The following is a 25,715-nucleotide window of genomic DNA, read 5'->3' on the forward strand; positions in this document are numbered from 1 at the left end:
ACAGTTTCCCTGACATAGCCCCCCCACCCCATCAAGGAGGTGTCCGTGGTCATCGTGGCTTTTGATTGATGGGGGCTGAAGGGGCGGGACCATTGTTGGGAGCTTCGAGACTTCCACCAGAGCAAATCTTGCTTGCATCTCTGAGTTACAATTATCTGAAAAGACAGGGGGTGTTGGAGAGTACCACTGAGTGAGGAGCAACCACTGGAGAAGTCCCATGTGGAATCTTGCCAGAGGAACAATGGGGCTGCCATTGACCCCAAGAGTTGGAGTATGGACCGCGCAGAAGATTTGTGGTGACAGAGCAGTGGCTGAACCTGTTGTCTTATTCTTTGAAGTCTGTGATCTGGAAGAGAAGCTGTGCAATTCCTCATGTCCAACAGCATCCCAATGAATTCTAAAGACTGTGCTAGGGTCGCGCTGGACGTCTCTCAGTTTATAGTGATTCCCAGGCATTGTGCTATGCGGAGTGTGTAGTCTAGAGCTTCTTCCAGTAGGCGCTTGGCGGGGGCGGGGAGGAGCCGATCTTCTAGATATGGAAACGCCTGGAATCCTTGTAGTCGCAGGTGAACAATGACCACGTAGAGGGACCGAAGGACAGTGCGCTTAATTGGTAGTGACTGGCTCCTATGTGGAAGTGGAGGTATCTTCTAGAGTGCTTGTCCATTTTTATATGGTAATACGCATCTTGAAGATCTACAGAGCACATGCAATCATCTTCTTCCAGAAGAGGAAGGACAGACTGAACTGTGACCATTTGGAATTTCTCTCTTTTTACAAATTTGTTCACTGTGTTGAGATCCAAAATTGGTCTCCAGTCCGCTGTCTTTTTAGGCGCCAAAAAGAACCTTGAGTAAAAACCGGATCCTATCTGGTCTGGGGGGGGGGGGGTCTGTTTAGATGACTTTTTTGTAGCAGCTTTTGGATTTTGTGTTCTGCTGCTTTCCTTTGACTGGGTGGAACGTCAGGTAAGTCTCTGGATGAAGTTGAACAGAGATGAAAGCGGATGTGATAGCCTCTGGAAATTATCCATTGTACCCAAGAGTCGGTGGTTATGTTTCACCAGTCAGTGGGGTATACGGAAAAATGACCATCGACCGCTTCCAGAGGTGAGCAGTCGGGCAACGTTTCAGGAGCACTGACAGGGCTGGCCAGAGAAAGAACCTCTAGAACCCTGGTTTCGCAGACCTCCTCTGCCCCGAAAGGGGAGTCTTCCATTGGAGTTTCTTCCTCTGCCTCTAGGGGAGAACTTGACACGTGTGTCACAGAAAGAGCCCTGTGATTTCCTGTGTCACATCTATTGAAAAACTTTTAAAGTCCTAACAATATATAAACTTTCAAAAATTATTCACTTAGCTGAGAGAGAGTGGCTCGACACGGCTGTACAGCAATGGGGCAAACGAGAGCTGAGGTAACAGGGAGCAGAGCATTCTGGATAGGATCTTGGCTTGAGAGTTTTTTGCTGACGCAAGCTTGATATAAGGCCGGCTCGGTTCCAAGGATGGTACCGACAATCCATCAGTAAGGAATGAACGAAGATTAACAACATCAGATCAGTAGTTACTTTTTTACAAATCACAAAACAGGAAATCGGTAATCTGGGGGTGTCGATGGTGGGACTACACAGACTTATGAGACCAGTGAACCTTTATCATGTGAAATCTGACTACAGGAATCATGAGAATCCTGAGATTTACTCCCCTGAGAAATTCCCTTGCTCAATCTTTGGACTGAGTGGAAAAACTCAGTAAGTTATTTAGGGAGAGATCTACTTTTTCCTGTGGAAGAAAAGTTCTGTGAAATAAGATATCCAGAAGACACCACAGGAAAACAATCCTGTGAGGAGTCAAACAAGATATATGGCTGTTCTTTTGAAACCCACTTCGTTCTGTGAAGAAGAGCTCTAACCCAGAACAGATTCCTGACACCGAAGAATACTCTGCAAAAGTAAGCACATTTACAAATGTGGATACATTGTAGCCTGCAACATGCTATGATTGGAGCTAGACACACTGCGAATATCCTTGCAGCAATGGATAACCCAAAGGTTAATGCTGAAAAAAATAGAGTTGTGTACCTACCATAAATGTAGATGTTAGAGTGTATTCACTGTTGCAGTCATTACACTTGGGTTATCCTGCTGGCAGGCTACCCGCAGTCGGCCTGAATTCCAAAGTCCTGTCCGGTGTCGGTTGCTGTCGCCTCCTCCCGGACGTCAGTACGCCAGGGGTATAAAAGATGCAGCAGACGCAATTTTCTTCAGTTTTTCTTGTCCCAGACGTCAGGTGCCCCCAAAAGGGTAGGTTAAAAAATTTTGATTATAAAAAAGAAAGCATGCACATAACCTTCATCTACAAGCAAATACACCACATTGGTTGTATAGGATAGAGAAGTACAGATAAGTCCCAGCAAAGAAAGGAGGATGGTGGGTGGGTGGGTAACCTGGACTGCAACCGTGAATACACTCATTTATGGTAGGTACACAAGTGTACTATGTTAATCGTGTTTCACTGTTGCAGTCATTACACTTGGGTTGAATCCCAAAGCTGAGGTTGGGTGGCTGGGCCTAAACAGAATTAGGAGTGGCTATGAGGCCCTGCAGAACTGCAGTGGCAAAGCCTGCTCTGGATTTAGAGTAAAGAGGTAGTGGTAGTGCTTTGTGAAAGGGTGCACTGAAGTCCAGGTTGCAGCCTCCAAAATGTCCTTGGTTGGTACTCCTCTGAGGAAGGCTGCTAAAGTGGCTGCTGCTCTGGTAGAATGTGGCCTAATGCCCTTAGGCACTGATTTGCCATGTTGTGAATAGCAGAAACGAATGCAGTGGCCTATCCATTTTGAAATAGTCTGCTTTGAAATAGCTTTCCCTTGCGATCCTGCAGCGTATGCCACTAAGAGTTGCTCAGTCTTTCTGAAAGCTATAGTCTCGTCCAAGTAAAAGCGTAGCTGTCTGTGTATGTCCAAATAATGCAAAAGTCTCTCCCCCTTATTCTGCAGGTTTGGATACAAGGTAGGCAAATGTATGGTTTGGTTAAGGGCCACACTGGACACTACCTTAGGCATAAATGTTGGGTTTGTCCTTAAAGAAACCCTGTCCGGAAGGAAAATAATAAAAGGTTCCACAGCCATTAGTGCCTGTAATTCTGAGACGCTTCTTGCTGAAGTTATTGGCTAGGAGAAGAGCTGTTTTCCATAAGTATTTTATCTCAGCTGTATTGGCTGGCTCAAAAGGAGGCAGTATGAGTTTTTCCAAGACAAAATTGAGGTCCCATGCAGGTATTGGAGCTCTCCTTGGAGGTCTTATGTTTTTGGCCCCTCTGAGATACTGCCTTAGCAGTGGATGAGAGAAAATAGGTGGGTTTGTATTGTAATGAGCTGAAATGGCAGAGGCATGGATCTTAATTGATGAGAAGGATAGGCCTTTGTCCAGCATCTCAGTTAGGTATTGTAAAATCGGAGAAATATTTGGAACAAGCATGTCAATTCCTTGTGCCTGGTTCCAAGCACAGAATTTCTTCCATTTTTCTGCATAAGATTTTCTGGTGCTGGGCCTCCTGGCCTTCAAAATAACATCCATAACTGCTTTAGAGAGAGGTGTGTTCTGAATGGTTACATTATCCGCCATGCAGCCAGACTTAGGGTTCCGAGTTGGCTGTGTAGGATCTGATTGTATTGTTGGGTAAGCAAATGAGGAATATGAGATAATGTCCAGGCTGGGCCTTGACACAAGCTCTTTAGGATTGGGTGCCAGTGCTGGCGTGGCCAGTCTGGGGCAATCGGGATAATTTTTGGCTTCTCTTGTCTGACCTTTAGGTGTACCTTGGGGAGGAGAGGCAGAGGAGGGAAGGCATACACTGAGAAGGCTTGCCAGCTGAATGAAAGGGCGTCCACATTCCATGCTTGTTTGTGATAGGTCCGAGTGCAGAATCTTTGTAGCTGGCAGTTGTCAGGGGAGGCAAATAGATCTATGTTTGGGCATCCCCATTTCCCTGTTATCATTCTGAAGATTTGTGGATCTAGTTTCCACTCGTGAGGATCTATGAGGTTTCTCCTTAGTTCATCTGCCAAGGTATTTGTCCTTCCTGGCAGGAATTGTGCTTGCAGGTGTACTTTAAGTCAATGCTCTGTTCCACAAAGTCATGGCTTGTCTGCAGATGGGGTAGGAATGTATGCCTCCTTGCTTGCTTATGTACCACATGACTGTAGTATTGTCCGTCTTTATCAGCAGTTTTCCTGGATGAAATAGGTCCTTGAAGGCAGTCAGTGCATTCTGTACAGCTAGCATCTCTTTAGCTTGTGAGCCATGTGCCCTGAATACATTTTCCTGCCATGTGTGCCCCCCAGGCATAATCTGATGCATCTGTTGTTAATGTCTGCCTGGCTGTGGGTAAAGCGAATGTCTATCCCTTGTTGTGGTGACAGGCCTGTGCCCACCATCGAAACTCCTGTTGCAGGCAGGGAATGAAAGTAATTAATGTTTCCAGGCTGTGGCAATGTTGAGTCCAAACACTTTTTAGATACCATTGTAGTTTCTTCATATGCAGTCTTGCATATGGAATTAGTAGAATGCAAGATGCCATGTAGCCCAGAGCCTGCAGAATTTTTCTTGCAGATAACTGGGTCTTTGTTGCCATGTTTTCAAAGTAAGAAGTCAGTTGCCTTTGTTTGTCTGGTGTGAGATGAGCCATCTGGGCAGTTGTATTTAAGCATGCACCCAGGAATATTATCTCTCGAGAGGGTACTAGTTTTGATTTCTTTTTGTTAACTGTATACCCTAGGCAAATTAGCAATCTTTTTACAAACGCCAGATGCTTTAGTAGAATGTCTTTGGTCTCTGCTTGAATAAGGCAGTCGTCCAAGTAGGGAAATATATGGATTCCTCTTTGTCTGCAAAATACAGTTACTGGTGGCAGGCATTTTGTGAAAACCCTGGACGCAGCAGATAAGCCAAAGGGCAGTGCAGAGAATTGGTAGTGCATTGAGCCAGCTATGAATCTGAGGTATCTTCTGCAAGTTTGTCTGATTGGGACATGCAGGTATGCCTCTGAGGTCCAAAGTTACAAGCCAAGCCTTCTTGCCTAGCATGGGCAGAAGCTGCTGCAGTCTCAACATTTTGAATTTTGGAACGTACAAAAAAGTGTTTAGAATAGACAGGTCCAGAAATGGTCTCCAGGCTTTGTCCTTTCTTGGTACTAAGAAAAGTCTCGAGTAAAATCCTTGTCCTTCCTCTTGTTGTGGCACTGGATGAATAGCCCTCATGTCCATGAGAGATGAAACTTATTTTTGTGCCTCTGCCCATTGATTGTGTGGCAGGTCTGGCATACCTTTTGCCTTTGGAAGGATGTGAAAGTGGAACCTGTAGCCCTGAGAGACTATATTTAAGACCCATTTGTCCTGGGTGATCGTGTGCCAATTTTGTGAAAAAAGTGTTAACTTTCCCGCTAAGGGAGCTGCCAAAAGATAAGTGCTTGGCATTGGCAGAGGGAAGTCATTGGGACTTTTTCCTATAAGGCTGTGACTTGTCTTCTCTGCTTTTGGAGGTAGAAGCACCCCATTGTCTGGGCCTGTATGAGCCCTGGGGCTGTTACCTGCCTCTAGGGCGTCTGAATCTGCCTCTTTGTGGTCTGTCTGCCACTGGAAAGGACCAATTCTTAGAAGGCCAGTTCCTGCTAAATCTGGGTGGCTGTACCTGTAAGAAATCCTTTACTTCTGCATAGATTTAGCTTTATCCTCCATTTTCCCAACACCTCTTCTGCCTTAACACCAAACAAAGTATCATGCTGTAATGGAGCATCCAATAATTTTGCTTTAACATGATAAGGCAGATTCTGTTCCTTTAAGCAAGCATGCCTTCTGATAACAGAACCTGTAACTGCGGCCCTGCACGAGGCCTCCAGTGAATCATAACCACATTGCAAAGTATGTTTTCCCACTTGTTCAGCTGCATGCAATAAATCCTGCAATTCTTTATCAGAACATTCAGAATTTGTCAACATTTTTGTTTCAACAAAGACATTCAAGTATTGCTGATATCTGAGCATATGAAACTGACAATTTAAAGCCTTTACAGCCAAGGTAGCAGAAGTGTAGACTTTTATCCCCCATCTGTCCAAAGCCCTAGAATCTCTATCTGAGGGGACAGAGTTTTTAGCAGAAGCTGCCTTGACCCCTTTGGGACCCTGTGAGATAATTTCTGGGTCAGCAGCAGGATTTTTATATAGAATTTTATGGGAATCTGGAACCCTGTAGTATCTATCCGGCTTAACAGGTGCAGGAGGTAAAGAGTCTGGAGACAGGCCGGACTCTGAAAATACATCATCTACTTTGTCTAGAACCGGAGGAATTACAAGAGGTCTGTGCTGAGGCAGTAACAGAAAGTCTCTAAGCCTTTTCTTAGAATCTGAATAATCCTGGCTCTCCCAGTGGAAATGTTCCATCATGGTATGCAGGGTTTCCCTAAATGAGTAATCCTCAGGAGGAGAAGCTGAAGGAATAGAATCTTTAGCATCAGAATCCTCATAGGGAGGAATAGAGTATCCCTGTTCTGAAGAGGAATCAGAGAAAATGGAAACCTGATCAGAGGAATCAAATTCAGTATCTTGCCTAGGCCTCTTTTCAGGAGGGGGATGGGAACCCCTGATCAAAGTAATTAGGTCTTCGGCCATTTTGAGTATCTGTTTCTTAGGCATGGAAGTCTGTCCTGGAGAATGCTGTACTTGTTTCCTTGTCTTTAAAACTGCTTTAGACTTTGTCTTGGATGCTGAAGTTGGCTTTATATAAAGTTGTGTAGGTCTGAAAACACCCTCAGAAGCCGATGCCTGCTCAGTGGCTCAGGATCCATCTGAGGGATTGATTTCCGAAGGGCCAATACCTTGAGTACCCAGAGGCCTAGTTGTCTCCACGTGGGAGTCAAAGGCGGCCTGTGGCTCTGAGGTAGCGGGAGTCAGGGGGCTGCGAAAGCGCCTCACTGAGCACCAGCGAACTGGCGACTGGCCTAGAAGAGGCTTTGTCGTCGGTTTTGGACCTCGGATGCCTGTCCTTTTCTTTATCCTTGCGCTTTTTATGAATTCCGGTCGTCGGTTGTTCTGACGGCATTATATAGTTAAACCTTCGGCCACAGTAATGAAAAGCGAAATTGTACCGATGCTTTATAGTACGTTGGTTAAATCTAGTACAAAACCGACAACTAGCAATGTCGTGATAAGGGCCTAGGCAAGGAATACAGTAAGAATGAAAATCCTTATGAGGTATTTGCTTCCCACAAGAAATACAATTGTTAACTTTTCCTGACATCGGTTTGGAGCAAGAAAAACGTTTCCCCAACAGGGTACTTAGCTTTATTGAAGACTTTGGATCTGAAATTCAATTACGAAAATCTCAGGAGTCGGCCGACTGGCACTTGCCAACAGCTTTTGCTTTGGGCACCGCGCGGCAAGAAAGACAGACGAAAATGGCGTCGGCTGCATCTTTTATACCCCTGGCGCACTGACATCATGGAAGAGGCGACAGCAACCGACGCCGGACCAGGACTTTGGAATTCAGGCCGACTGCGGGTAGCCTGCCAGCAGGATAACCCAAGTGTAATGACTGCAACAGTGAACCACGATGAACATCAAAGGTTATGTACTCACCAAAATGATGCCTCTGTGTTGCCTGTCCTCAATCAGTGGGTTAAGAATCTGACCACAGACTGGACTTCGGACACTTCTCAGACTTTGTATCTGTAGTTCAAGCTCCTCCCCTTACCCATAATCCCACCCAAAGCTCACATTCTCTCAAACTGAGTTTGTCCCCTTAACATAAATCTACAGAACAAATATCAGAGTAGCAGATAGAAAATTCTGGAAACATGAAAGCAAAGGTAAGGAGCTCAGTGAGGAAAAGGCTAAGGCAGTACACCTCCAGGTTATACCAGAGAACCATAGCGATATCTTCCACCAATGGAAGGGGAAGAAGTGGGAAGGATGAAAACAGAAAAAACAGATGCGTCGTTATGGTGAATTAATAACTTTTGTATTTGATGATGTTTTAGTTGCCCGCTTCTCAACTATTGGGACAGAGTCCCCAGCTAGTACAATTTTAAGGTGTTCTCATAGAAGGATATTTTGGAGTACAGCAGAGCCAAAGGCTGCCCTATTACTAGAAAGGATATCCAGTTTGTAATGAGCTTTGAAGGTATGAACAATGGACCAAGTAGCAGCAGCGTGTCATCAATACAAGCTCTGGATAAGAAGGTAGAGGAAGCGGAGACTGACCTTGTGGAATGAGTCCGTGGTGGTTTTGCCAAAGTTAAGCCATTTTGCTTATAAAACATGAGAAATACAGTCAGTGAGCCACAATGCTAAAGTGACCTTAGGCACAGAATGTCCCAACAACTGATATGATTTTCTGAAAGTTTTTGTTCCATCAAGATAAATTCTTCAGTTGTCTGTGTACATCCAACAAATGGAGCATATATTCACCTTTATTGGACAATTTCAGGAAGAAAACAGGTAAACTGACTGCTTAAGGGCAAATTCTGAAGCTACATTTGGGATAAAGGAGGCAGTGGTGCAGAGAGAAACTATCTTTATGAAAAATTATATAAAGTGGCTGACAAGACAATGTTTGGAAATCAGATACTGATGTAACAGTGACTAGAAAAATGGTGTTCCAGGACAAGAATTTCACATCAGCTTTCACTGCGTATTCAAAGGGAAACCAAGTTAAGGCCTGGAGACGAGTTGTCAAGTCCCAAGGATGGTTGGGGTCCTTGATAGGTGGTCTATCTAAAAACGTATCTTTGAGAATGGTATTGCATAACCTAAAGGATCTCTGCTTACATGATAACTGAAGACTGCAGCCAGCTGTACCTTGATTGTGGAGTAACTTGCTACACCATGGAAAATGAAAGCCAAAAAATGTAGTATCACTGGAATGGGTGCAGAAGACAGATCTAGGTGTCCTTCACTGGCCCAAATACAGAATCTTTTCCATTTTTTTCATATTCCTAGTGGAATCCTTTTGGGAAGATGTACAGATGTGTAAAACCTGGAATCCTTTGGTGAAGATGCACGTATAAGCAAAACATGAGACGAAAGCTGGGAATGTGTAGCTATAATTAGAAGTGGAGATACCATGTGGTCAACCTGATGGCTTGTATGTTCAGCTGAGGTAGCCCAGAAGGGTGAGACAGGAGATCCAGAACCCAGGGAGAGTATACCAGATGGGGCCAAAGGAATGGAAACCACACACCGTGAGGCCAGAATAAGGAGGATCACCTTGTTCTTCCATTAAGCTTTCTGTAAAAACTTTTATATGAGGTGTGTGTGTGTGTGTGTGTGTGTGTGTGTGTGTGTGTGGGGGGGGTCAATTGTGGATCAGAGCGTCCATTTTTTCATCTTCCTAGTGGAATCTTTTTAGGAAGATGTACAGATGTGTAAAACCTGGAGTCCTTTTGTGAAGATGCAAGTATATGTAAAACCTGAGAAGAAAGCCGGGACTGTCTAGCTATAATTAGAAGTGGAGATACCATGTGGTCAACCTGATGGCTTGTATGTCCAGCTGAGGTAGCCCAGAAGGGTGAGACAGGAGATCCAGAAAAAAATCCAGAACCCACGGAGCGTACATCAGATGGGGCCAAAGGAATGGAAAAGTACAGTTTTGTACCTACCATAAATGTAGATGTCCGAGAGGAATGCATCTGCAGTCCTTACAAATGGGTTGTCCTGTCGTCAGGAAGCCCTTCGGTCGGCCGGATTCCAAAGTCTGGGTCTGGCTTCGGCTGGTGTCGCACATCACCCGATGTCATAGCTGCAGTTATTCGGGTATAAAGGCATCAGCCGACGCCATTTTCCTCAGTGTTTCTTGCCCCAGATGCCAGGTGCCTTCCTGGAAGGCTAAATTTCGATAAATGCCAATGATTCCAAATCATAGAGAGTAAACACAAAAATAAGCATGTATGTACATATATACAAACAAATACACCATAATACATCCCCCCCAAGCTAGCTAAAGGCTGGCAAATACCCTAGGAGTACCTCTGAGGGGAAGGAGGATGGGTAATCCCGACTGCAGATGCATTCCTCTCGGACATCTACATTTATGGTAGGTACAAAACTGTACTATGTCCTTCAAGGATGCATCTGCAGTCCTTACAAATGGGTAGAATACCATAGCTAAACAAGGGGAGGAGGAAGAGTAGTGATTATGGTGTAGCTAGGATCCCTTGCAAAACAGCAGTGGCAAACCCTGCTCGGGATCTAGAGTATAAAGGCAAATTGTAATGCTTGGCAAATGTATGCACGGAGGTCCAAGTAGCAGCCTCTATAATGTCCTTGGTAGCCACTCCTCATAAGAAGGCTGTGGTAGTGGCTGTAGCTCTTGTGGAGTGAGGCCTGATGTTCTCTGGAGTTTTCTTTCCATGGTAGGAGTAACAAAATCTAATGCAATTTCCTATCCATTTGGAGATTGTCTGTTTTGAAATTGGTTTTCCTTCCTTTCTTGTGGCATATGCTACCAGTAGCTGGTCAGTTTTTCTATTGGACTTAGTCCTGTCCAGGTAGTAGCGTAACTGCCTGTATACATCCAAGGTATGCAAAAGCCTTTCTCCCCTGTTCTGTGGGTTTGGGAAGAATGTAGGTAGGTGAATAGCCTGGTTTAATGACACTCTGGATACCACCTTAGGCATAAATGTAGGATTTGTTCTCATAGACACTCTATCTTGATGGAAGATCAGGAAGGGTTGTACTGCCATTAGTGCCTGTAGTTCAGAGACCCTTCTTGCTGAGGTTATTGCCAGTAGAAAAGCAGTCTTCCATGATAAGTATTATAATTCTGCTGTTGCTGCTGGTTCGAAGGGAGGAAGTGTTAATTTCTCTAGCACAAAGTTCAAGTCCCATGCTGGCAATGGTGGTTTCCTGGGAGGTTTCACATTTTTAATTCCTCTCAGAAATTGTCTGAGCAGGGGATGAGAGAAGACAGGAGGATCCAAACTATACTGTGCTGAAATAGCTGATGCATGTATCTTGATGGAAGAGTAGGACAGGCCTGTGTGGAAGAGCTCTGCTAAGTACTCCAGGATGTTGGCCATGTTTACTGGAGTCACATCATCTCCCTTTGCAGTACTCCAAATGAAATATCTTTTCCATTTTGCAGCATAATTCTTTCTTGTTGAAGGTCTGCGTGCTTCCAGGATTATGTCTTTAACCCTTTGGGATAAGTTTGGGTTAATTGCTGTTATGTAATGTTCCAGGCAGTTAGCTGCAGTGTTTTCAGGTTTGGATGCAGGATGTTGTAATTGTTCTGTTAACAATAATGGGATCAGGGTAGTGTCCATATTTGTTCCCGAGACATGCCCCTCAGCAGTGGGTACCAATGTTGTCTTGGCCAGTCTGGAGCTATCAGAATGATCCTGGGCGGTCCTCTTTGATCTTCAGAAGCACCTTGTGCATCAAAGGAAGTGGTGGAAATGCGTATGCTGTCAGGTTTTTCCAACTGAAAGAGAGGAGTCCACCTTCCAAGCAAGTGGGTGGTACGTCCTCGTGCAGAATTTCTTTAGCTGGTGATTGACCGGAGATGCAAACAAGTCTATTTGTGGTAATCCCCATTCCCTTGTGATGGCTTTGAAGATGTCCGGATGAAGCATCCATTCGTGGGCATCTGTGGTTGTTCTGCTCAATATGTCTGCTAGAATGTTTTCTTTTCCTGGTACAAAGATTGCTTGTAGCTGAATGTTGTAGGTCAGGGCCACATCCCATAGGTCCAGTGCCAGCCGGCATAGAGGATATGAATGGGTGCCCCCCTGTTTGTTGATGTACCACATAACTGTGGTGTTGTCTGTCCTTATCATCAATTGGTCTTCTTGGAGAAATGGTCTGAATGACTGGATTGCCAATTTTACTGCCAGCATTTCCTTTAGATTTATGTGTAGGCGCAGCTGTTCTTGAGTCCATAAGCCTTGTATGCACTTGCCCTGCATGTGTGCTCCCAACCGAGGTCTGAGGCATCTGTCGTGATGGTTTGGCTTGGTTGGCTTTTGCAGAAGGGTAATCCTAGGTTTGATTGACAGGCCTGAGCCCACCATAGGAACTCTTGTTTCAGGCATGGGATTATTGGAATTTTGGTTTCTAGGCTGTGCTTGTGCTGGGACCACAAATTCCTTAGGTACCACTGTAGCTTTCTCATATGCAACCTGGCATGAGGGACCTGGATTATGCAGGATGCCATGAAGCCTAGAGCTTGCAGCACTTTTCTTGCAGTTAGGTGGTTCTGCTTTGTTAATGCCAAGAAGTAGAGAGGTAGTTGTTCTTTCTTTTCTGCAGTTAGGAATGCCATTTGTTTTGATGTGTCCAGCTCTGCACCCAGAAAGGTTACTCTTTGGGATGGAGTCAGCCTTGACTTTTTTATATTGACTGTATATCCCAAGGCTTGCAGCAGGTAAATGACTCTTTGTAAGTCTTCTGCTAGTTTGCTTTTGTTGTCCGCTTGTATCAGGCAGTCGTCCAGGTATGGATAAATTTGGATTCCCTGAAGCCTGCAATGAGCAATTACTGATGCCAGGCATTTCGTGAACACTCTGGGCGCAGTAGATAAGCCAAAGGGCAATGCTGAAAATTGATAATGCTCTGATCCTGCAAGAAATCTGAGGTATCTTCTGCAAATTGGTCTTATGGGGACGTGCAGGTATGCCTCCTTGAGATCTAGAGTTACCAGCCAAGACTCCTTGCCCAGCATGGGAAGAAGCTGCTGTAGGGTCAGCATTTTGAATTTTGGAACAATAAGGAATGTGTTTAAAGTGGACAGGTCTAGAATGGGTCTCCATTTGTTTTCTTTTCTTGGTACCAGGAAGAGTCTGGAGTAAAATCCCTTTCCTCGCTCCATAGGTGGTACCCTTTCGACAGCTCTCATTCTTAACAGCTGAGATATTTGTTTTAGAGCTTCTGTCCTTTGAGAAGGTGGTAGGTTTGGCATTCCTCTCTTCCCTGGTAGAGTATGGAAATGGAACCTGTAACCTTGGTCTATAGTTTGCAAAATCCATTTTTCCCTTGTTATGCAGTGCCAGTTTTTTGAGAATAATGTTAGTTTTCCGCCTAAGGGTGCTTCTAGTTGTTCCCTGGTAGGCGGTGCCACTGTCAAGTCACTGTGATTGAGTTGTTGTAGTGGTGGTGGCTGCGTCTGTGCCTCGCTGGTTGTTACCTTGCCATTGGCGTCCCCTGTAGGCACCCCTGGATTGGTTTCTGCCTCTTGAACGCCTAATTCCTGCCTCTCTGGGCCTTAGAGGAGTCTGGAAAGGACCAATTTTTGGAGGGCCAGTTCCTGCTAAACCTTGGAGGTTGAACCTGTAAAAAATCTTTCACCGTTTGTACAGATTTTGCCTTCTCTTCCATCTTTTTGAGCACCTGTTGAGCTGGGGAACCAAATAAATTGACCTTGTCCATGGGTGCATCCAAAAGCTTTGATTTGACATGGTCTGGTAATGCCTGTTCTTTCAACCATGCATGTCTCCTTATAACTGTGCCAGTCATGGCTGATCTAAAGGAAGCCTCCAGTGCATCATAGCCGCATTTTAAAGATTGGTTACTAACCTGCTGTATGTTATGTACCATTTCCTGAACATATTTCTTATCTAAAGATTCTTCAGAGGAAAGCTTTTTAGTTAACTGGTCAAGCATAAACTCTTGATATTGAATCATATGAAATTGGCAGTTCAAAGCCCTAGCTGACAAGGTAGCAGAAGTGTAAACTTTTTTACCCCATCTCTCTAAGGACCTGGATTCCCTTTCAGAGGGAGGGTTTTAGTAGAAGTAGCAGCTACAGCTTTAGGGCCCTGGCGATGGTCTCTGGATCTGCCAAGGGAGCCTTGTATAAATGATGGTGAGTGTCCGGGACCCTGTAGAACCTATCGGGCTTAGCAGGAGCCGGAGGTAAAGAATCAGGAGCAGTGCAAGCATCATTAAATGCATCATCTACAACAGAAAGAACTGGAGGTATAGCCAAAGGCCTATGTTGTGGCAAATGTAGAAAGGTTCTAAGTCTTTTTCTGGAGTCTGAAAAATCTTGGCCCTGCCACTGAAATTGTTCCCTCATAGCATGCAATGTTTCCCCAAAGGAAAATTCCTCAGGTGGAGAGGCTGAAGGAATGGACTCTTCAGCATCAGAGTCTTCGTAAGGAGAATAAGGAGCCTCAGGAAGTTCTGAATGTTCTGATTCATCAGAAGAACCATCAGAGGTAACTGGTTCAGGGGGCTCTGCTCTAGGTCTCTTTTCTGGTGGAGGGAGAGAGGACCTGTCTGGATGGGGCTGGGAACCACGAATTAAGGAAATTAAATCCTCAGCTAAAGATAGCATATGAGAGCTAGTGCTGGGCCTGGGTGGAGGTGGTTTGGCAGGCACAGATTTTGAAGCTTTGGCTGCTTTGGCCCTGGCAAAGGCCTTAATAGACATGGCTGCAGGAGGCCTAGCAGCTCCACGTGCAGGGGTTGAAATATCCAGGGGAATTGTGTCTGATAAATCCTGGGAGACCACAACAGAAGGCTGATTTTCAGAAGCAGATTCTACCAGGTTAGAAGAGGCCTCGGTAGAAGGCATGGTTTCAGCTGGAGAAAGGACCGTTTGCTCGGTTTCGGCCGAAACCGAGACACTCGCGGTTTGCTTAATCGCGGTTTCGGCCGAGACCGCGGGTGTCGGTCCTTTTCTGTTCGTTTTTTCGAAATTTTCGCTGTCGGAGGATCCGACTGCATAATGTAGGCAAAATCAGAGCCAAAAATCTGTTCAGCAAACTCCGACCGACGTCTGAGCGTCCGTCGGTTAAAAGACGAGCAGGCTAGACAAGCTGCTACGTCGTGGTCTGGGCCTAAGCAATGTATACGGTAGGAGTGGAAATCTTTATGAGGTATTTGTTTCCCACAAGATAAACAGTTATTAACTTTCTCTGACATCGGCTGAGGCAAGAGAGAGTCCCCAACGGGGTACTTAGCTTTTTAGAAGTCTTGGTAGTATTCGGTAGTAGTAATCCCTGGATCTGACCGACCGGCACTTGCGAACAGCTTCTGCTTCGGGCGCCACGCGGCAAGAAAGACGGAGGAAAATGGCGTCGGCTGATGCCTTTATACCCGAATAACTGCAGCTATGACGTCGGGTGATGTGCGACACCAGCCGAAGCCAGACCCAGACTTTGGAATCCGGCCGACTGAAGGGCTGCCTGACGACAGGACAACCCATTTGTAAGGACTGCAGATGCATCCTTGAAGGACATCCACACTCCATGAGGCCAGAATAAGGAGAATCACCCTGTTCTTCCATTAAGCTTTTTGTAAAAACTTTTATATGAGAGGTGTGGGAGGGTAGCATAAAGGAGAACAGGGGGGGTCTATTGTGGATCTGATAGCCCCTCGCCAACCACCCCTCTGAAGGGATTATGGTAAAAAAAAAATGCTGTATTTGGAATTGTCAACAGAAGCAAAAAGGTGACAGCATGTCTGGCCGCACTGATGAAATCTATTCCTCCACTTGAAGGATTGAGAGACCACTGGTGAGGCATAAGAATAGATCTGCTCAGCCTGACCACTAAAATGGACTTCCTCAGTCTGTGCGTTGCTAAAAGTAAGCGATTGGAAGAGACTGCTCAATGCCATACTCTCACTACCTCCTGACACAAAGGGTAAGACGGGGTCATCTCTGTTAATGTACCAGACAACTGACATGTTGTCAGTCTGTATGGCAATCGCCTCTTGAGAAAGGATGTCTTGAAATGCCTTCAATGCAAGGATGACTGCCCACATCTCTAGGACCATGCTGTGAAGGCTGGCTTCCAAGGGGGATCACATGCCTTGGACTGTCCACCACAGGTAATGCCCCCACAGACTGGGAAGTGTCTGTGGTCACCATGGCTTTGGGGAATGGAAGAACAAAGGGGTGGCCCTGGAAACATCTGGTGCGTGAATCCACCACAATACATGTTGCTGGCAGCTCTTTCTGACTTGAATGCAAGACGTTATGGGATGCTGATTCATAGACCATTGTGCTGCTAGTGTCCACTGTAGTAATCCTGCAGGACAGCAAATCTGTCACCTGAAGCTGTACTTGGGCAATCTGGACTGAGTAAACAGAGATTAAAATAGAGTACCTATGAACTCTGGGGTTTGGATCACAAGGAAGTAAGACTTATCACAGCTGACTGCAATGCTCAGGTGCAGATATAAATGGAGAAGATAAGTCCCTGGTTTACGTCAGTAGATGCCTGGTTTGAGCTGTGAGGAGCCAGTTGAGATATGGAAACACCCAGAATTTCAGCTGAGTTGCAACCATTGCCACACATTTGGTGAATGCCCAGCACGCTTTGGTGAGACCAATGGGTACGGCTCTGAACTGAAAATGACTTTCTCTCAGTCGGAATCAAAGGTACTTTATGAATTGTCTGTCTATTATTATGGGACAGTACGAATCTTGGACATCTACTGAGCATATCCAACTGTCCTTCCTCAAAAGAGGAAAATGGACTGAACATGACAATTTGGAACTTGGAGTATTTGACAAATTGGTTCAAGTGGCTTAGGTCCAGTACTGACCTGAGGCCCCCTGTCTTCTCTGGCAGCAAAAAACCTTGCATAAATTCCAAATCCTTCCTTGTTGGTCTAGTGGACCTCCTGGATGGCTCTTTTTCTCAGCAGCTTTTCTATCTCTGGAAATTTTTGTGGGTGAATGGGTGGGGGAAGGAAAAAGAGAATGTAATAACCTCTGGTAATTATTCTCTGAAAAAGTGGCACCACAATCCTCTTAAAAGCTGTAAACTTTATTCAATACTGTGCAAATATTGTAGTGACAGTTTTGCAATTTTTTCTTATTTTTATATTAGTCTGGCAAGTCTGGCTTTATTTACGATGCAGAACTTTCTGTTTTGTTTTAATTATTCTCTGCACCCAGACATCTTTGGTGATGGATGTCCAACTTCCATGTGCAGATATAGTTGCCACCCTGACTGCCTCCAGGGTGCAGCAGTTGGGGCAAGTGTTGAGGGGTGCTGAAAAGGCTTCTCAGTAAAGGGGCCTTTGAAGTCCTGGTTTTGTGGGCCCTCCTGCTGTGCGGGCAAAGTCTACCATTAGCTCCCTCTCCCACTGCCTCTGGGAATCCATCTCCATACAAATCCTGAGTGAACCTTTGGGATTTCTGAAACCACATCTTTCCACCTCCGTTTCTGATTTCTTGAGAAAGACCTCAGAGGATAGAAAAATGTATCCCTATGGAAGACAGGGATTTCCCATTCTGTTCACTCCTGGAGAGCATCTCTAACTTTGGGTCCAAATAAGCTGAAACCATCAAACGATGCATTCATGAAAGACTAGTAGGATTCTGCAAAGACACATTCAGGCATGCCTCCTGCAAGAAATACCTGAACCTGCCATTCTTGAAACACCCAATGTAACATGGTAAATCAGCCACACGGAGGCATTTGACAGGGAACAAAAGGTGACCTGTTGTGACGAAATGGTCTTTTACATCTTCTACAGCCATTGTAAATTCCATAGTCAAACCCCTTTGGAACCTTGTAAAATATGCCAGATAATTCAGAGACCATAGGGCAAAGGCTGCTGAAGCACAAACTGCCAAATCTATCAAAGGCCCTAGACTCCCGGGGGGGTGGGGGTGGGGGTGGGGTTAAACACAGGGAGTTTCCTTGGTAAGTTTCTTTTTGGTGGCTGTGGCAACCACCATGGCATCAACTGAAGGACCCCTGCTCCAGTTGGCACAGTCCTTGGGTGCATTTACTTGGCTTTCTAGGAATGGTTTCTGGCATATCCATATCCTTCCAACCATTTTGTCCACCAGGGTAACCACCCACGATACAAGTGAGCCAGTTTCAAAAAGCTCAAGAAACACAGACTCCTCCTGGGAAGGTGCTTCAGAAGACCAACCAACTTTCTGTCCCAGAAGCTCGAGAATTTCTCAAAATAAGGCATCCTCAGGGGTGACCTCTCCCCTTTAACAAAAAGTCAGTGTCTTCTGTTAAAGACTCCTGCAGAGAATCAATGTGCTTCCTCTTGCACATACAATTCCCGAAAACTTCCTCATGGGAATGTTCCAAGGAGGACCAGTGTGTGAGGAATCCTGTCAAGGAAATGTCTCGAGCCTCAAACGGACCCACTGCCTCGAAAGGGCAGAATGAGGAGACTCAGGACCCAGAGTAGACAGCTGCATGGGGGGGGGGGGGCAAGGGTGTCCTACCTCCAGTCACATAGAAAGCTCTTTCCAATGCTTCAAAAGCAGAAGCCGATGCCAAGCCCAGGAACACACCCAAAAGCAGGCAAATCCACCTGCCTGGAGAAATACAAGACTTCCCCATGACTCTGCTTTGATACAGAAGTCGGAGTCGAGCTATCTAGCACCAAAGCCCCGAGGGGAAGGGATGGCTTTGAAAATCTCAGAGTTGAACCTCTACTCCCTGACCAGGTGCAGAAGCTACAGCTCCAAGATCCCTCTGGCTGCAACAAGGTCAGGGATGGAGAAAAGACAAAGTCGACTAAGGCCAAGCCTTTAAAAATTCACAGATCTGGTACCTCCAAAGCCAAGGGACAAATTGGAGTAGCAGTTACCAAGGGTATTTGGGCTGGACTGAAACTCATGGGATCCAAATAGAGATGGACCTAGGAGTACTCGTAATGGAATTTAAGTCCTGAGAAATTTTCTCATTATTCTGTTTGCATCTGCTTGGGACAAGCTCATGGTAGAGCCTAAGGAAGAGGAGGTAGACAGAGGTCTAGAAACTCTAGGTGGAGTCACTTGCAAAAATGTGTCTGGATAAGAATGGCTTCGGAAAGAACTGAGGATGTCTAAGGGTAGGTAACTTAGCAGTTGAGGTTTTCGGATCTGAAGGAGTGGACGGACTGGAAATCCTGGAAATTTTGGCTGGAGGAGCCAAAGCTGGAGCTGAGTAAGAACAGTAATCAGGGGAGTGAATAGTCAACTCATATGGTTTATCTCTGGACTTCTCTCTTTGAAGTTTTTCAGTAGATTCTGAGCACAGGGGGAAGCTCCAGACACGAAGAGGAGGAGGAAGGCAACAGACACTTAAAAACTAATTTGTTCCTGCACTCAACCAGAGGTTAAAGCTGGAACAAATTTCACACTCCACCCTCAGATATGTGGTCCCAAGACAGCACATGCAGTCACAGTGGGCATCGAAGTTAGGTACCGTGTGCCCACAAGACAGGCATTTTTTAAAGCCCATAGGTCTGTCAGACATCCTAAAAGACAAAAACAAATCCTAAAATAAAGAATAAAAAAAGTACGGTTGTGTACACTTACCATAAATGTAGATGTTCGAAAGTATTCACTGTTGCAGTCATTAAATTTGGGTAATCTGCTGGCAGGCTGCCCTCAGTCGGCCTGAATTCCAAAGTCTTGGGTCCTGCGTCGGTTGAGGTCTCCTCTTCCATGACGTCAGGTCGTCAGGGGTATAAAACATGCAGCCGACGCCATTTTCTTTAGTTTTTCTTGCCCCCGATGTCAGGTGTCCCCAAAAAGGTAGAAATATTATATAAGTATATGTATATACATGCATCAATATAAATTTTACCTTCATCAACAAGCAAATACACCACATAGGCTGTAGGAGATAGAGAAGGAAAGATAAAACTGTAGACTGACAGGGGAATGGAGAGAGGGTAACCTGGACTGCAACAGTGAATACACTCGAACATCTACATTTATGTTAAGTGTACACAACTGTACTATGTTCTTCGTGTTTCACTGTTGCTGTCATTACATTTGGGTAGAATTCCAAAGCTATGGTTGGGAGGCTGGAGCTGAACAGCATTAGGTGCAGCTATAAGGCCCTGCAGCACTGCAGTGGCAAAAGCCTGCTTTGGACTTAGAGAGGCAAATGGTAATGCTTTGTAAAGGTGCGAACAGAACTCCAAGTAGCAGCCTCTAGAATGTCTTTGGTTGGTACTCCTCTGAGGAAGGCTGCCAAAGTAGCTGCAGCACTGGTGGAATGAGACCTAATGCCCTTGGGCACAGGTTTACCATGGTGTAAGTAGCAGATGCAGTGGCTTATTCACTTTGAAATTGTCTGCTTAGAGATAGCCTTTCCTTCGGATCCTGCAGCATATGACACTAGTAATTGCTCAGTTTTTCTTAGAGCTTTTGTCCTGCTTAAGTAGAATCTTAGCTGTGTACGTCCAAGGAATACAGAATTCTCTCCCCTTTGTTCTGCGGATTTGGATAAAATGTTGGCAGATGAATAGTTAGGTTAAGAGCCACAATGGAAACCACCTTGGGCATAAAAGTAGGATTTGTCCTCAGTGACACCCTGTCTGGGTAAAATATGATAAAAGGCTCTACAGCCATGAGGGCCTGTAGCTCTGAAACTCTTCTTGCTGAAGTAATTGCTAGTAGGAGAGCTGTCTTCCATAAGAACTTTATATCAGCGGTAGTGGCTGGTTCAAATGGAGGCAGGGTGCGCTTTTCCAACACATAATTGAGGTCTCATGCAGGTAATGGTGATCTTCTAGGAGGCCTAAGGTTTTTGGCTCCTCTAAGATATTGCTTTAGTAAAGGATGAGAAAAGATAGGTGGTTCTGTATTGTAATGAGCCGAAATGGCAGAGGCATGGATTTTGATTGATGAGAAAGATAGGCCTTTGTCAAGCATCTCAGTTAAGTATTGTAATATCTGAGGAATATGTGGTTCTGTTGTATCAGTTCCTTGTGCTCGATTCCAAGCACAGAATCTCTTTCATTTGTCAGCGTAAGATTTTCTAGTACTAGGCCTTCTGGCTTCCAAAATGACATCCATCACAGCTTTACTGAGAGGTGTCGTTTGTATGATTACATGATTAGCCATGCTGCCAAGTTCAGAGTCTGTAGTTGATTGTGCAGGATCTGATTGTTTTGCTGGGACAGTAGTTGTGGTGTTTGAGGCAAGGTCCAAGCTGGGTATTGAGACAAGTTCCTTAGGATTGGGTACCAGTATTTGCGGGGCCAGTCCGGGGCAACTGATATCATCTTTGGCTTCTCTTGTCTGACTTTTAGGAGGTCCTTGGGTAAGAAGAGGCAGAGGAGGAAAGGCATAAACTGACAGGTTTTTCCAACTGATGGATAGGTCGTCCACTTTCCATGCTTGTCTGTGATAAGTCCTTGTGCAGAATCTTTTCAATTGATAATTTTGAGGAAAGGGAAATAGATCTATGTCTGGGCTACCCCATTTCTCCATTATCATGCTGAATACTTGTGGATTTACTTTCCACTCTTGAAGGTCCATCAGGTTTCGTCCATCAGGTTTCTGCTTAAATCGTCTGCCAGAGTGTTCCGTTTTCCTGGCAGGAATTGAGCTTGAAGATTTATTTGGTAGGTCAAAGCTGTGTCCCACATTACCATGGCTAATCTGCAAAGGGAGTACGAGTGTGTGCCCCCTTGCCTGTTTATATACCACGACTGTGGTGTTGTCCGTCTTTATCAATAGTTGTCCTGGATGAAGTAAATCCTTGAAGGCTGTGAGGGCATTTTGAACAGCTAGCATCTCTTTCTGGTTGATATGTAGATGGATTTGATTTTTTGCCCATATGCCCTGAATGCATCTTCCTGCCATGTGGGCCCCCCAGGCATATTCTGATGCATCTGTTGTTAAGGTTTGGCTGGCAGAGGGTAGAGTGAAGGGCCGTCCCATGTTTTGGTGACGGGCCTTTGCCCACCATAGAAACCCCTGCTGCAGGCAGGGGATGACAGGAATCCTGGTTTCCAGACTATGTGAATGACGACTCCATAAACTTTTTAGGTACCACTGAAGTTTCCTCATATGCAGTCTTGCACATGGAATTAGTAGGATGCAGGATGCCATGAAGCCCAGAGCCTGCAGAATTTGTCCTGCAGAAGACTGGGTTTTTGTTGCCATCAGTTTAAAGTAAGTAGTCAGTTGCCTTTGTTTGTCTGGTGTGAGGTAAGCCATCTGGGCAGTTGTATGCAAGCTTGCACCCAGGAATGTTATCTTTTGAGAGGGTACCAGTTGTAACTTATTTTCGTTTATTGTGTACCCTAGGCATGCTAGAAGCCTTTTCACAAATGCCAGGTGTCGTAGAAGAGAGTGTCCTTGTTCTCTGCTTGAATGAGGCAGTCGTCCAAGTAATGATATATTTGAATACTTCTTTGTGTGCAGAATGCAATTACTGGCGCCAGGCACTTTGTAAAGATCCTGGGCGCAGTAAATAAGCCAAAGGGCAGTGCAGAGAATTGGTAATGCATTAAGCCAGCCTTGAATCTGAGGTATCTTCTGCATGACTGTCTTACTGGGACATGCAGGCATGCCTCTTAAGTCTAAAGTCACCAGCCAAGCATTCTTGCCCAGCATGGGCAGAAGCTGTTGCAAAGTGAACATTATGAATTTTGGAATGTCCAGGTATGTGTTCAAAATCAATAAATCCAATATAGGCCGCCAGGCCTTGTCCTTTCTGGGTACCAAGAACAGTCTTGAGTAAAAACCTTGTCCTTTTTCCTGTTCTGGTACTGTCTGAATGGCCCCCATATCCATGAGGGACATAACCTGTTTCTGTGCCTCTGCCCACTGATTTTTTGGCAGGTCTGGCCAACCATTTGTCACTGGAGTGTGGAAATGGAATCTGTATCCCTGTGATACGATGTTCAGTACCCACTTGTCTTGGGTTATTAACTGCCAATTTTGAGAAAAAAGTGCTAATTTTCCCCCTTCGGGTGCTGCCAAAAGATAAGTGCTTGGTGTAGGCAGAGGGAAGTTATTGGGATTGCTTTCTGTAGGTTTTCACTTTAACTCCTCCAGATTTGGAGGTGGATGCACCCCATTGCTTTGACCTGTTATGAGTCTTGAGCCTGGTACCTGGAACCCCTTAGGGCGTCTGGATTTGCCCCTTTGAGCTCTGTCTGACAGAGGAAAGGACCAATTTTCTGTAGGCCAGTGTCTACTGAATCTAGGTGGCTGCACTTGTAAGAAATATTTAACAGTTTGCATAGACTTAGCTTTGTCTTCCATTTTCTTTAAAACCTCTTCTGCCTTAATACCAAACACAGAAATCCTGTAAAGGTGCATCTAGTAATTTAGCTTTAACACGATCGCGCAAATTTTGTTCATTTAACCAGGCATGCCTCCTAATCACAGATCCAGTAACTGCGGCCCAGCAGGAAGCCTCTAAAGAATCAAAACCACATTGCAAAGTATGCTTTCCAACTTGTTCAGCTGCATGCAATAATTCCTGCAATTCCTTATTTTCTGCACATTCGGAAATCAACATAATTTTCTGCTTCAGCAATCCCATAACATGTTGTTAGTATTTAGCATATGAAATTGACAGTTTAAGACCCTAACTGCCAAGGTTGCAGATATATAAACCTTTTTTCCCCATCTGTCCAGTGCCCTTGAATCCCCGTCGGAGGGGGTAGGGTTTTTTGCTGTTGAGGCCTTAACTCCTTTTGGACCCTGTGAAATAGTTTTAGGATCAGCAGCAGGGTTTCTAAATAAAAATTTATGAGAGTCAGGGACCCTGTAATACCGGTCAGGCTTACTGGGAGACGGAGGTAGAGAGTCAGGGGTCAGGCTTGACTCCGAAAAAATATCATCCACAATGTCTAACACAGGGGGAATGGCTAAAGCCTTGTGCTGAGAGAGAAGGAGGAAATCCCTGAGCCTCTTTTTTGATTCTGGGAAATCTTGACTCTCCCAGTGAAAATGCTCCCTCACAGTATGCAGGGTTTTTCTAAATGAATAATCCTCTGGAGGAGATGCAGAAGGAATAGATTCCTCAGCATCGGAATCCTAATAGGAAGGTAAAGATAATTCCTGATCAGAAGAGGAATCAGAAGACACAGAAACCTGATCTGAAGATTCATAGTCAGTGTCTTGCCTAGGCCTCTTATCTGGAGGGGGATGGGTACCCCTGATCTGATCAAGGTAATAAGGTCTTCAGCCATTTTAGGCATAGAGGCCTGTGCATGTGGCTCAGGCATTGGATTTTTTAGTTTTAGAAGGTGTCTCTGCCTTTGGTTTTGCAGCTTTCGTCGGTTTGATATAAAAATGTTGAGGTTTGAATACACCCTCAGAAGCCGGTGCCTGCTCAGCGGCTCCGGACCCATCAGAGGGAGATACATCCGTCGGTCCAATACCTTGAGTATCTTGCAGCATGCCGTACTCCACATGGGTGTCGGTAGAGGCCTGTGACTCCAAGGTAGCGGGTATCAGGGGCTGCGAAAGCACCTCACTGAGTACCGGTGAACCGGCAACTGGCGTAGGAGAAGCTTTGTCATCAGTTTTGGATCTCGACTGCCTTTCTCTGTCCTTTTCTTTGCGTTTTTTTATGTACTCCGGTAGTCGAATTGCTGTCCGATGACATCTCTGGGTAGTTAAATCTGTTTCCAAAATACTTAGATGCAAAAATATACAGACGCTTAATAATGCATTGGTTAAATCTAGCACAAAACCGACAGCCAGGCACGTTGTGATCAAGGCCTAGGCAAGGAATACAGTATAAATGGAAATCCTTATGAGGTATTTGCTTCCCACAAGTAATACAATTATTAACTTTTTCTGACATTGGTAAAAAGCAAGAAAAAAGTTTCCCCAACTGGGTACTTAGCTTTATTGAAGACTTTGGTTCTGAAACTCAAACACGAATATTTCAGTAGTCAGCCGACCGGTACTTGCGAAATGCTTCTGCTTCAGGCACCGCGCGGCAAGAAAAACTAAAGAAAATGGTGTTGGCTGCATGTCGACCTGACGTCATGGAAGAGGAGACAGCAACTGACGCAGGACCCAAGACTTTGGAATTCAGGCCGACTGAGGGCAACCTGCCAGCAGATTACCCAAATGTGATGACTGGAACAGTGAAACATAAAGAACATCAAAGAATTTATATAGCACAGAAATACTAGTTAGGCAAAATTACCAGCAATGGTAAACAAGACACTCCCTAGAACCAGAAAAGGAACTACCAACAATGGTACAGAGGGGCTATTGCAAAAAACTAACACCAAACAAGGGCAAAAACATGAGGTGTGGAAAGCAAAGAAAAGGCAACCCTGCAGTATATAAAATGACAGAGTAAAATCAAGTCAGAACTGATTAAATACTTATTTCCAAAAAAATTGAGCTACATAAACTACATCTGATCACTACAGCAGCAAATGAGAGGTAATCTGGGGCTTGGGTGAGGATTATGGGTAAGGGGAGGAGCGTGAGCTAGAGATCCAAAGTCTGATCTGAGGTCAGATACAAAACCCAAAGATTGAGGAATGGACTAAAAAGAACATTACAACACAAGGAATCCTCCTTTAGTGTTCCTTCTGAAGCCCAAGCACTATGGGAACCTTATGATGTTACTATGACCCTATCCATACCCCACAGAAAGGAATAAATGCATTTGTTTTACTAGTGCATTTGTTTTACTAGAATGCTAAACTGCTTTTAATGCCATCTGCAATGCAGCTGCAGGCATCAAGTTCATATATCACAAATTTCAAAACAGGGGTCCCAAAGTCAGCATACGTCAGGTGCTCTTTTGTGACCTAGATCTTCAGCTTTGTTTTACTGTACTATAGCTTCTCACCAGCCTGTGACCCCTCCGATTGCAAGTTGTGTAGCCACTGAATACTTCTCAGCAATTGGCCCAGAATTCTGTCCAAATACTCTACTCCACCATCTTTGTTTCTTGGCATATTCCGCCAAATCGACAATATCGGGAAATTCTTCACTTTTCTCTGCAGACAAAAAAAGAAAGAAAATAGAGT

General features: G+C 45.0%; 1 protein-coding gene across 1 annotated transcript in view; it reads right to left on the reverse strand.

Moving 5' to 3' along the window:
• The window catches only part of FUNDC2 (FUN14 domain containing 2), a 538,500-nt gene that overhangs the window by 274,972 nt on the left and 237,813 nt on the right, over positions 1–25,715 (reverse strand). The window contains exon 2 of the mRNA XM_044057645.1: positions 25,535–25,685. Coding sequence (XP_043913580.1) covers positions 25,535–25,685 — 151 coding nt within the window. The remainder of the gene's footprint in view (positions 1–25,534; positions 25,686–25,715) is intronic.

The sequence above is a fragment of the Protopterus annectens genome, chromosome 15.part0 (assembly GCF_019279795.1).
Source record: "Protopterus annectens isolate FY-2018-M chromosome 15.part0, PAN1.0, whole genome shotgun sequence".
Classification (NCBI taxonomy): Eukaryota; Metazoa; Chordata; order Ceratodontiformes; family Protopteridae; genus Protopterus; species Protopterus annectens.